The following is a 12,680-nucleotide window of genomic DNA, read 5'->3' as shown; positions in this document are numbered from 1 at the left end:
TTTACACCGTTTTTATTTTTTTACGGTGGTCACCTGAGGGGTTAGGTCATGTGATATTTTTATAGAGGCGGTCGATACGGACGTGGCGATACCTAATATGTATACTTTTTTTTAATTTATGTAAGTTCTACACAATGATTTCATTTTTGAAACCAAAAAAATCATGTTTTAGTGTTTCCATAGTCTAAGAGCCATAGTTTTTTCAGTTTTTGGGCGATTATCTTAAGTAGGGTCTCATTTTTTGCGGGATGAGATGACGGTTTGATTGTTACAATTTTGGCGTACATGCGACTTTTTTGATCACTTTTATTACCTTTTTTGGGAAGTAAGGTGGGCAAAATCTCAATTTCATCATAGTTTTTTATTTTTTATTTTTATGGCGTTCACCGTTCGGGTAAAGTAATATGACCGTTTTATAGATCAGGTCGTTACGGACGCGGCGATACCAAACATGTGTAGGGAATTTTATTTTTTTCATTTTTATTCAGTGATAAATGTGTTTTTTGATTTTTACTTTTTTTCACTTTTTTTTACTTTTTTTTTTTACCCAGACCCACTTGGTTCTTGAAGATCCAGTGGGTCTGATGTCTGTATAATACAGTACTGTACTCTATATAGGGTACTGCACTGTATTTTACTTACACTGAACAGATCTATGCTTTCAGCACAGATCTGTTCAGCACCATGGACAGCAGGACGCCTGAGAGGCGTCCTCTTGCCATGGGAACCTTCCCCGTCTGCTCAGAACTTCGCAGACGGGGAAGGGTGAGCACGGGGCTTCGGGGGGCTGTCTGGGGGCTCTCTCCCTCTCCATCGGGGGGCTGCAAAGGCACAGCAGCCCCCCGATCGGAGAGGGAGGGAGCTCCCTGAGCTGTTAACCTTTTCCATACAGCGGTCCGTACGGACCGCTGTATGGAAAGGGTTAAACGGCTGACATCGCATCACCGATGTCAGCCGTTTATACCAGGGTGCCAGCAATGTGCTGGCACCCTGGTATACCCACTGTACACCAACGATCATTCAATGGGAGGCGGGCGGGGGATCGCGATCCCGCCTGCCGCACCGCCCGCCTCTCGCACCGCCCCCACCGCCCGCAACCCCCCCCCCTGCACCTCCCACCGGGCTAAAATCATTCAGAGGTGCAGGGGGGGTGATAAATATATATTTTTGCAACACTAAAGTTTCTGATCGCCGCGGTCAGGGACCGCAGCGATCAGAAACTGCAGAAAGCGCAACAAACCGTAGGTCTGAATTGAACTGCGGTTTGTTGCGATCGCGGACATGGGGGGGTCACGGGACCCCCCCGCGCATTTAGCCGAGGTGCCTGCTCAATGATTTGAGCAGGCACCGGGTTCCGATCACTGCCAGCCGCACGGCAGTGATCGGAACAACACATGACGTACCGGTACGTCATGGGTCCTTAAGGACTCGGGAAACATGCCGTACCGGTACGTCATGCGTCCTTAAGGGGTTAATACTAACAAACTAAAAAAAAAATAATAAAAAAAAAAATTTCCCATTTATCACTATATTTTGACACCTATAACTTTATTATATTCCCATCTGTGGGGCTGTGTAAGGGTTATTTTCTTGCAGGACTTAGGAAGGTAACTATGGCAAGCCTTCAGAAGATCCCAGGCTGCCATAGCAACGGAACAGGTCCTACAATCTCAACAGTGTGTGTAGGTGGGGGGAAGCATTCGCCACCATCTTGCTCCCAGTAAATGACTGCTCAGATGCCATGGAACACAAACAATTAACCACAGCATCTGCCGGTGGGTGTCTGCTGTGTAAAACAGTAGGCACCTGCTGACTATGGCACCCACTCAGCTCACAAGTGGTTTCAATCTGTTCTGGCAGGGAACAGCCTGCCGGTTCTCTCTGTATTTCGGCATTGCCAGAAGTTAGAGCGTTGCCATCAGGCCCCATTACTATTACTATAATAGGGATCGGCTGAGATCCGAGAATTGTGCTGCGGTTTTAGTCAGGTTGTTTCTGAGAATATTTGGTGAGTTGCGGCTTGTCATCGGCTGGACCCAATTATAGTTAAAAGTGACAGGCAGGTATCAGATAGCGTCTGGCAATGCCGGATCCAGCCTGCCGGAGACTAGCGCCAGTGTATAACTAGCCGTACTCTCAGGCTGGTTTCACCTACATTCAGTTATAAATATTTTTGCTGTTTTTAGCTTTTTTAAAAAAATTTGCAGCACTTTTTGTGGCATTTATAGGTGTCCAGAGGTTAATCTAAAGTCTATAATGAATTCTGATATTTTTTTTATTGTGTTATTGCATTTTTAGTGTTTTTGACAAATTGCAGCAAGCTCTAGTTATGTTTTTTTTCTTAGGTGTCAATTTAGGAGTCAAAAAATGCCTGAAAAACACCTTTCTACAGTAATGTGCAAAAGGTTTAGGCAGGTGTGAACAAAAATATTGTAAAGTTAAAATGCTTTCAAATATAGAAGTGTTAATAGTTTTTTTCTATCAATCAACAAAATGCAAAGTGAATAAACAAAAGAGAAATTTTAATTAATTCAATATTTGGTGTGACCACCCTTTGCCTCCAGAACAGCATCAGTTCTTCTAGATACACTTGCACAAAGTTTTTGAAGGAACTCGGCAGGAAGGTTGTTCCATACATCTTGGAGAAATAACAACAGATCTTCTGTGGATGTAGGCTTGGTCAGATCCTTCTGTCACTTCATGTAATCCCTGACAGAATCAATGATGTTGAGATCAGGGCTCTGTGGAGGCCATATCATCACTCCCAGGACTCCTTGTTCTTAATGACATTGGCTGTATGTTTGCGGTTGTTGTCCTGCTGTAGAATACATTTGAAGCCAATCAGACGCCTTCCTGATGGTATTGCATGACGGATAAGTATCTACTTGTATTTCTCAGCATTGAGGACACCATTAATCCTGACCAAATGCCCAAGTCCATTTGCTGAAAACTTGGTGCAGCAGATAAAAGTCACATCATGCTTATTTGCCTTTGAAATCAGATGTCCAACAGTACCACCAGCTCAGAAATGACAGAAACCTATCTACTGTTTGGAGATACACCTATCTACTGTTTGGAGAAGTCTTACCAGAAGTGTTCATAGAAGAATTGCGGCCGAAAAGCCATACTCTCCAGGTGTCCTCAGCAGTGAGGGCACTATTATTCTCACCAATTCTCCAACTCCGTTTGATGAAATGTAGCCCTAAACATGCAAGGAACCCCCCCCCTTGCTTCACTGTTACCTGCTGCAGACACTCATTACTGAACAGCTCTCCAGCCCTTCGGCGAACAAAGTTCCTTTTGTTACAGCCAAATATTTAAAATTCATAGTTGAATTGAAATAAGACAAAGCGACTCAACTATGCATGAATACATAGCAACTGGGGGTGCAAAAAAATGTCAGCAGGTGCTCTGGACTGACTGGGGCAAGAAAATCCTCTTAAAGAGGCACTCCAACAAAATGTTTATTCTCTGACCTGTTAAAAAGGTACATGATATAAACTGTAGTGAATAAAATTCTCTTACTAGTGACTGTATTTGTGAGTTACAACCTCCCTTCTGTTCCTCAGCTGTATCATGTAACCAACACACTGACTTTCCAAATAACGTAGCATCTTATGTATGGACAGGAAGCCAGCTTCTCTATGTATTCCTATGGGAGCCTCACTCTCAGTCTCACAGGAATGAATAGAGAAGTAACTGACTTACTGTTCTGTGTCAGCTGGAGAGGCAGAGTGTCAGTCATATGACACCGCTGAGGATCAGAAGGGAGGTTATATCTCACAAATACAGTCACTGGGATATGCTTCCATTGGCTGATAGGTGCGGGTCCCTCCTCTGGGACCCGCACCTACAAGGAGAACGGAGCCGGGGAGAGTTGTGGCTGGAGACCCCGGGTTTTCCGCGGTCCGTCCACCACCAGGTGCAGCTCCCCGCCTCTCACATTGAAGTGAATGGGAGCGCACCGCGCATGTGCGGCCACAGCTCCCATTAATTTTTATGGGGCTGACGGAAATAGCTGAGCCAGCTCGGCTATTTTCGGCGGCTCCATAGAAATGAATTAAGGGCGGCTGCGCACTGCGCCCTCCTCAACTTTCTCCGCTCAGTTCTCATTGTAGATGCGGGTCCCAGAGGTGGGACCCGCACCTATCAGACAATGGGGGCATATCCTAGCGATATGCCCCCATTGTCTAAGATGGGATAACCCCTTTAAATGCTCATTAGCATATGGGATAAAAGTACTCCGCCACTCCCATAGAAATGAATGGGGCGTTGTTGTGCATTTCCGACCAGCCGTTCCCTCCATTTCAGGGGGTTCCACGGGGCACAGATAACTTTCTCTAACTGGAATACCCCTTCATTTATCTTTAATTATCTCAACTGTTGTCTTGTCCGTCTCCCACAGCTCATACCCAGGCATGCCGAGCGCTGATGATCATCTCTCTCATCCTTGGACTCTTTGGTTGTATCATCTCCTTGTTTGGACTTAAGTGCACAAAATTTGGAAGTAATAATGAACACACTAAAGGGAAGATAGCTCTTTCTGGAGGACTGATCTTCATTTTAGCAGGTAGTGTATTTAGCAAGACAGTAACAACCGACTTACTATATGTAACCCTATGCCTGCTATACCAACTATGGGGGTCATTAATTAAGACCGGGCTTTTAGATGCCGGTCTTAATAACCCCTATAGCTGGTGGTGGATCCGCCAAAGTTAAGTAGAAGCGCCGGCCTCTACATAACTTTGGCGCATCCAGCGCCTGTCTAAATGTAAGACAGCTTACTAGCTGTCTTAGGCCTCATGCACATGGACGTTTTTTTTCACGGTCCGCAAAAACGGGATCCGTAGGTCCGTGATCCGTGACCGTTTTTTCGTCCGTGGGTCTTCCTTGATTTTTGGAGGATCCACGGACATGAAAAAAAAGTCGTTTTGGTGTCCGCCTGGCCGTGCGGAGCCAAACGGATCCGTCCTGAATTACAATGCAAGTCAATGGGGACGGATCCGTTTGACGTTGACACAATATGGTGCCATTTCAAACGGATCCGTCCCCATTGACTTTCAATGTAAAGTCTGGAGTCCCTTTTATACCATCGGATCAGAGTTTTCTCCAATCCGATGGTATATTTTAACTTGAAGCGTCCCCATCACCATGGGGACGCCTCTATGTTAGAATATACTGTCGGATATGAGTTAGATCGTGAAACCTCATTTCCGACAGTATATTCTAACACAGAGGCGTTCCCATGGTGATGGGGACGCTTCTAGTTAGAATATACTACAAACTGTTTACATGACTGCCCCCTGCTGCCTAGCAGCATCCGATCTCTTACAGGGGGCCGTGATCAGCACAATTAACCCCTCAGGTGCCGCACCTAAAGGGGTTAATTGTACTATCATATCCCCCTGTAAGGCCTTACATTTAGACCATTTTCTACACCTAAAACAGGTGTAGAAAATAATGAATGAGACGGGCCTGCTCGCCCATCCCTTTTCTGGCCAACACCACACACCCTTTTTTAGACCTGGCGTGAGCGGGGAAAACTTTCAGATTGCGACGCAAATAATCTTTGCGCTGCAATCTGCGCCAGAAAAATGCCTAATATAGGCATATTTCTGGATAGTAAATGAGCCCCTATGTGTCATATGTACTGAAACTATATCCTGGCATATTATTTGGGACATGTCTTATCAGACCTTTCAGGGTTTTTCTGATGACATCATCAGGTTTAATAAATGGCTTGTAAAAATTAATTAAAGGTGTTGTCCAGTTTTTTGTTGCCCTTTTAGGCCTCTTATACACGACCGTATGGCTTTTTCAGTGTTTTGCGGTCCGTTTTTCACGGATCCATTGTTCCGTTTTTTTTTTCCGTTGTGTTTCCGTTTCTGTTCCGTTTTTCCATTCTGTTTTTCCTTATGGCATATACAGTATACAGTAATTACATAGAAAAAATTAGGCTGGGCATAAAATTTTCAATAGATGGTTCCGCAAAAACGGAACGGATACGGAAAACATACGGATGCATTTCCGTATGTGTTCCATTTTTTTTGCAGACCCATTGACTTGAATGGAGCCACAGAACATGATTCGCGGGCAATAATAGGACATGTTCTATCTTTGAACGGAACAGAAAAACGGAAATACGGAAACGGAATGCATACGAAGTGCATTCCTTTTTTTTGCGGAACGATTGAAATGAATGGTTCCGTATAATGATCGTATACGGAATGCAAAAAACGGGCCATAAACGAAAAAAAATAAAATGGTCGTGTGAAAGAGGCTTTAGGGAATTAGGAGCTAGTAGCGGAGGAAGGTCCCTTGTCCAAATTATTATCTGGAGGAGACAGCAGCTACAAAGAGTGGGGAAGATTTACTAATCAATTTACACCAAAAAATGGGTGTACATGATTTGTACCCCATTTATTAAGCATTTTAGACTTTTTTTTCCAGCTTGTCTGACACATAGACACGATCTAGTGGTAGGGGGTTTGTTTTGATGGAAAGGATTTGGGGGGTACTGTTTCTCCTTAAGAGGAGAGCGCCTTTATCAGTGTGAGGAGACTTATAGGCCATACATGCTCCTCTGGAATTCTGGGAAGAAAGGGATGCAAATGAGCTCTGAACAAGCTCTGCCTCTAATGCCACCAGATGTAAGGCAGCTATAAGTCAGTGTTTGACCCTTTAAATAAGCCTTGAGACATGACTTGGATATTAAATAAGCCAGCACCTCATCTGCAGACAGCTATCTCAGGGTGATTGCCCCTCATCAGTGCAGAGTAGCTGGCTTAAGTGGGTTAGGATTTGGTGGGTACTATCTTTCCTTGGGGAGAGAAGCAGATTTTCACACAATAAGTATAATTTAATCAGCAGGAAGAACCCTACCAGACAGTATGCCTGGTTGAATAGGGTTTAACCTGCTGACAGATACTCTTGAAAGAAAAAGAGATTGTCCAAAGTGGAAAAGCCCTTTAATGGGGTATTCCGGTTATCCACAGGATAGGTGATAACCCGGGCTTTTTTTCTCAGAGAAAAGGTGGTGGAACTCACCCCCCTCCCCTGGCCACGCCCCTACCCATACTGTATATTGTGTGGCACAGTGTAGAGGTATACTGTACATTGTGGGGCACAGTGTAGAGGTATACTGTATATTGTGTGGCACAGTGTATGCTATATGTCTATAACATAAACATATTTCACATGAAAACTTACTGTTACTTGGCTTGGCCCTTGGGGATCTTGGACACCACTTTGGCTTGGGGGCTCGGCAGAGCCGATGTTGCATTTTATCCTAATGAGAGAGATTTCATAATAAGGATATGGAGAAGGGGCTGAGGGGTCACAGATCAGGGAGAGGCTGGTGCTGCTACTAGGGGGGGGGGGGGGGGGTCATGGGGGAGTAATAAAGCCCACAATAATGCCCCACAGTGGAAATAATTCTCCTTATAATGTGACAATGCAAAAAATACCCCCTTATGCCCCCAGTTGAGCTAATGTCCCCCATAATGTGCCAGTATAAAATACCCCTATATAGTGCCCCCAGTAAATGCCCCCATAGTGCTCCTCTCCCCCTTCCTCCTAGTGCCCCCCATAATGTACCAGTATAAAATGCCCCATATATCGTGCCCCAGTAGATGCCCTCAGTGTCCCCCATAATTTGCAAGTATAAAATACCCCTTCTTAGTGCCCCCCGTAGATGACTCCATAGTACTCCTCTCCCCCCTTCCCCATAGTACCCACCATGTGTCCCAGTATAAAATGCTACTGTACAGAGCCCCCCATATAAAATACCCCTTCTTTGTGACCTCAGTAGATGCCCCTATGGTGCCCACCAATAATGTGCCAGTAATAAGTGCCCTCAATCACGTGCCACTGCCAGTAATAAGTGCCCCCCATCACGTGCCAGTAACAAGAGCCCCCATCACGTGCCAGTAATAAGCCCCCCATCACATGCCAGTAATAAGCCCCCATTACGCTCCAGTAATAACCCCCCATTACGTGCCAGTAATAAGCCCCCCCAATTACGTGCCGGTGCCAGTATTAACCCCCCCATTATGTGCCAGTAATAAGCCCCCCCATCATGTGCCAGTAATAAGCCCCCCATCATGTGCCAGTATTAAGCCCCCCCCATCATGTGCCAGTATTAAGCCCCCCCATCATGTGCCAGTATTAAGCCACCCCATCATGTGCCATTACGCCCCCCCATCATGTGCCATTACGCCCCCCCGCCCCCCCATCATGTGCCAGTATTGTAATAAGCCCCCCAATGTGCCAGTAACATTATTGTAAAAAAAAAAACGTATACTTACCTCAGTGTCAGCGATGCGATGCAGGCCTCTTCCGGCCTGTGTCCCGCGCTGTATGGCTCAGGCGGCGCGATGATGTCATCGCGCCGCCTACGCCTGCCTCTGATAGGCTGCCGGCCTAGTGCCTGCAGCCTATCAGAGGAAGGGGAAGGGACACGCCTCTCCCTCCGCAGCACAGGCAGATTACTATGGAGATGAGCGCAATAGAAGCGCTCATCTCCCCGTGCCCGGCGGCGGCGGCTCACTTGGGGGGGGAAGCATTTTAGTTGGGGGGGCACAGCGTGATGTAGGGGGGGCTGTGGCCCCCCCTGGCGACGCCACTGCTAAGCAGCGGGCCGGCTGGGCCCAGTAACTAAAGGGGGGCGGGGCGGGGGAAAATAGGTGGCGGAATGCCGTTCCGGTGTGTTCCGCCAGAAAAAAAAGCCCTGGGTGATAACTACCAGATCGGTGGGGGTCCTACCGCTGGGACTCCCACTGATCACGAGAATGGAGGTCCCATTCCCTATGAGGCCCCCCTGAAATGGACGGAGCAGCTGGTCGGAAATGCGCACCGCCACTCTATTCATCTCTAAGGGAGCACTAGAGATAGCCGAGCGCTGTACTCTGTCTTCGCTGCTCCCATAGAAATGAATGAAGTGGCTGCGTGCGTTTCCGACCAAACGCTCCATTCATTTCACAGGGTATGGGGCCTCCTTTCTTGTGATCGGTGGGTGTACCTGCTGTAGTGTTGAAGTTGCTTTAATGAAAGTATTTAAGATAGACTCTGGTGCTCCAAATCAAGGTACCCTCAAGGGGTTAATATCCACGCGTGGCAGAGAGACTAGACGCTGACGCAAGCTGGTCAAAGACAATCTCTTTGTTTATTACAATGAGTAAAGCGGTTTTTCATCTTCAGAGGGGGACGTCCCCCTCTGAGGCTCATGCCATTATTTCATTGGCTAGGAAGGAAAAAGAGTTAAGAAAAGAGATAAGACTTGGTATGTGAATTTAATGTAAACATCTGTGCATCAGAGCCATCTTATAATGGCGTCGTATGAACATTAATACTGCTTACGTCATACTGAATATACATATGACTCATCTAGCTAAGTAATTGGCTCAAACATTCTTCAACAGTCTATACATCCTTCTGCACACATCTGTGGGGGAAGTCAGGATGAGCTCGTACCCCCCGCCCTCTCCTTACTGTTGAGATACAGACAGCTCAGAGCAAAGGGGGAGGGGAAGGCCCTGCTTAGATAAGGAAGAAGCAGCTTAAAGTAACTACATAAGAAAATCAATCTAGTTACATAAAAAATGAAAGAAAGATATTCACACATCTGTATCAGTAGGACCCCCACCAATGCGATAATTAGTTCTTATCCTGTGCAGGGGATAACTTGTTATAACTGGAATACCCCTTTAAGAAGAAAATAGAAACACTCCCTCGGGGAGACATTTGCATAAAACTGTTAGGCCTCCTGCACACGACCGTTTTTTCCCCCGTTTACTGGCCGTTTTTTGCCTTCCGTATACGGAACCATTCCGCAAAAAATACAGAATGTACTCCGTATGCATTCCGTTTCCGTATTTCCGTTTTGTTTAAAGATAGAACATGTCCTATTATTGCCCGCAAATCACGTTCCGTGGCTTCATTCAAGTCAATGGGTCCGCAAAAAAACGGAACACATACGGAAATGCATCCGTATGTCTTCCGTTTCCGTTCTTTGCGGAACCATCTATTGAAAATGTTATGCCCAGCCCAATTTTATCTATGTAATTACTGTATACTGTATATGCCATATGGAAAAACGGAATAGAAACGGAAACACAACGGAAACCAAAAACAGAACAACGGATCCGTGAAAAACGGACCGCTAAACACTGAAAAAGCCATACGGTTGTGTGCAGGAGGCCTTATACTGAAAGTCATTGCTGCCTAAATCAAACAATTAGATTCTGTGTCGGATTATTGCGTTTTTATGTTATTTTACCATTTTGGATGGAGTGCTCTGGACCTCCAAGAATTTAGTTTTCCGTTTGTTTTCTTTGGAACAAATAAAAAAACTTTCAGGAAGGTTTATCCTAAAAGTAGAGAGCAGATAATTGATGTCTCCTGCAGTCTGTCCGTCATCCCGGCTCCGAGAACTGCTTTCGGTTTATGAATGCTTTAGGATTTATTTTAGCTTGAGCCGACGACAGCGCTATAAATTACAGATTATCCACAAATGACACTTTGCAGGAGAGAACAGACATTGCTGACTTCCTGAGTGATTTACGTGCTGGATGCGGCCACTGCCAGGTAAACAGAGCTGAATAATTCTTAATAAATACGGAATAGAATAGGAAAAAAAAAAAAACTTTCAGTTTATATGACGTGAGAATAAGTTATGGAACACGCAGAAGAGTGGCGCTGATTCTGGGAGAAAAAAGTAGGTGTCTTTTTCACATCCCCCAGACAACCCCTTAAAGGATGCGGCGAATTTGAATTTTTTATCTTCCTTGCTTTGGCTGATTTTTACTTTTTGGTTAACATTACCATAGGAGGGCTTGTTTTTGCGGGACAGGTTGTATTTTCTAATGGCACCATTTTAGATTCCACTGAAAGATCCCTGAATAGGAATGGAAAATAGCTGCATTCCCGGCACAGTTTTATGGGTTTTATATTCACTAGGCAGTAAAAATGACACGTTATCTTTATTCTGAAGGTCAGTGCGATTACACTGATACCAAGTTGATGTACTTTCTGTTATGTTTTTATGCGTTTAAAAAAATAAAACCCTTTGAAAAAAGTCTTTGCATACCCATATTCCGATTTTTTTATATTTCTGTCTACGGAGCCGTGTTAAGGGCCCTGTTTTTATTGATTGGTTGATTCTTGGGCGGCAAAACGACCACAAAAGAATGATTTGGCTATTTGATTTTTTTTCCATTGTAGCCATCACCATAAAGGATAAATACTTTTATATGTTTATAGTTTGTGAATTTATTTCCTCTTTTAGTCCCCCTAGGTGACCTAATAGACCATAGACTGCAGTGGATTACTATTGCAGTCTATGGTAAAACTTGCAATTCCCCTATTGAAGGGGTTGTGTCACTTCAGCAAATAATATTTATTATGTAGAGAAAGTTAATACAAGACACTTACTAATGTATTGTGATTGTCCATATTTCCTCCTTTGCTGGCTGGATTCATTTTTCCATCACATTATACACTGCTCGTTTCCTTGGTTACAACCATCCTGCAATCCAGCAGTAGTGGTCGCGCTTACTGTAACGGCATACAAGGGAATGCTCCAAACTCCCGAACGGAACCTCACGAATAGCTGCTAGCAGACGAATAGGAAACGCACCCAAGCGGCTTACACTCCTAGCAATCAGTCTCTAACAGCATACAGTGAATCCCCCAAGAATGAGACGAGGCTCCGTGTTGAGGGTCAAGCAGTGGTCACCCAGAGCTGTGCGTTTTATTGATCTTATATAACATTGGTACACATCAGTACCACCCACAGGGTTTTGTAAAAACAACCAGTAACCACGTACAATACAGTAAAACACTCCCACACAAAATCCTCCCCTCTGCCTGTGATATAATTATGGTACAATGGGTTGATGTAATTATCACAGGCAGGAGAATACACAATGTCCTCTGTCCTGGAGACAACCGAGGAGTAATTCAATTATCTCTCAGGACAAAGGGAAATCGCCAATACACATGTGGAGACAATAGGACAGACATCACCACTCAAACATACAATGTCCCACCCTTTACAGTACACATAGACATTTAACATATCCCAAAATGGCATGAATTAGACCAGGGGATCAAAAGTTAGTAAAAGTCCTTTGTGAACAAAGGAAGCATGGCTGATGAGAGGGCCCATAATCCTGGGGCAAGAGGTTGGCAACCAGGCCCCTCCAAAACCCAGTGGCGAGGTTAGTTTCTCCCCACTTAAACACTGCAGAAAAAAGCACCAGCCTAGATGAGATCCCATGGTCCCGGCCACCAGAGAGGCTGGCACTTTTTCCTATAGTGTGCAAGCACGGCCACGGCTGATGGATTACAGGGTGGTCGTAACCATGGAAACGAGCAGTGTATAATGTGATGGAAAAATGAATCCAGCCAGCAAAGGAAGCAATATGGATAATAACAATACATTAGTAAGTGTCTTGTATTAACTTTCTGTACATGATAAAATGCCACTTGCTGAAGTGAGACAACCCCTTTAAGCAATGCCACATGCAGGGCTCAATAGGAACTTTGTTGTCAAATGTCTGTAATTGGAGTTATCTTCATTCATGTACAGTATATTGAAGGCAGGTGACTGCTGTATAACACAGCGGTTACCATTCAGCTATAGTGCTCGCTCAGCTCCCAAGCAGACTCCATATTTAAAG

At 45.0% G+C, this 12,680-nt stretch overlaps 1 protein-coding gene across 3 annotated transcripts in view; it reads left to right on the top strand.

Moving 5' to 3' along the window:
* The window catches only part of LOC120997668 (claudin-15-like), an 89,232-nt gene that overhangs the window by 70,748 nt on the left and 5,804 nt on the right, over nucleotides 1-12,680 (top strand). For all 3 annotated transcript variants that reach the window (XM_040427865.1, XM_040427864.1, XM_040427866.1), the window contains one exon: nucleotides 4,406-4,570. In XM_040427865.1, the coding sequence (XP_040283799.1) occupies nucleotides 4,406-4,570 (165 nt within the window). The remainder of the gene's footprint in view (nucleotides 1-4,405; nucleotides 4,571-12,680) is intronic.

This window comes from Bufo bufo, chromosome 4 (assembly GCF_905171765.1).
Source record: "Bufo bufo chromosome 4, aBufBuf1.1, whole genome shotgun sequence".
Taxonomy (NCBI): Eukaryota; Metazoa; Chordata; class Amphibia; order Anura; family Bufonidae; genus Bufo; species Bufo bufo.
The sequence above is the reverse complement of the archived record's forward strand: the minus strand, read 5'-3'. Positions and strand labels throughout refer to the sequence as shown.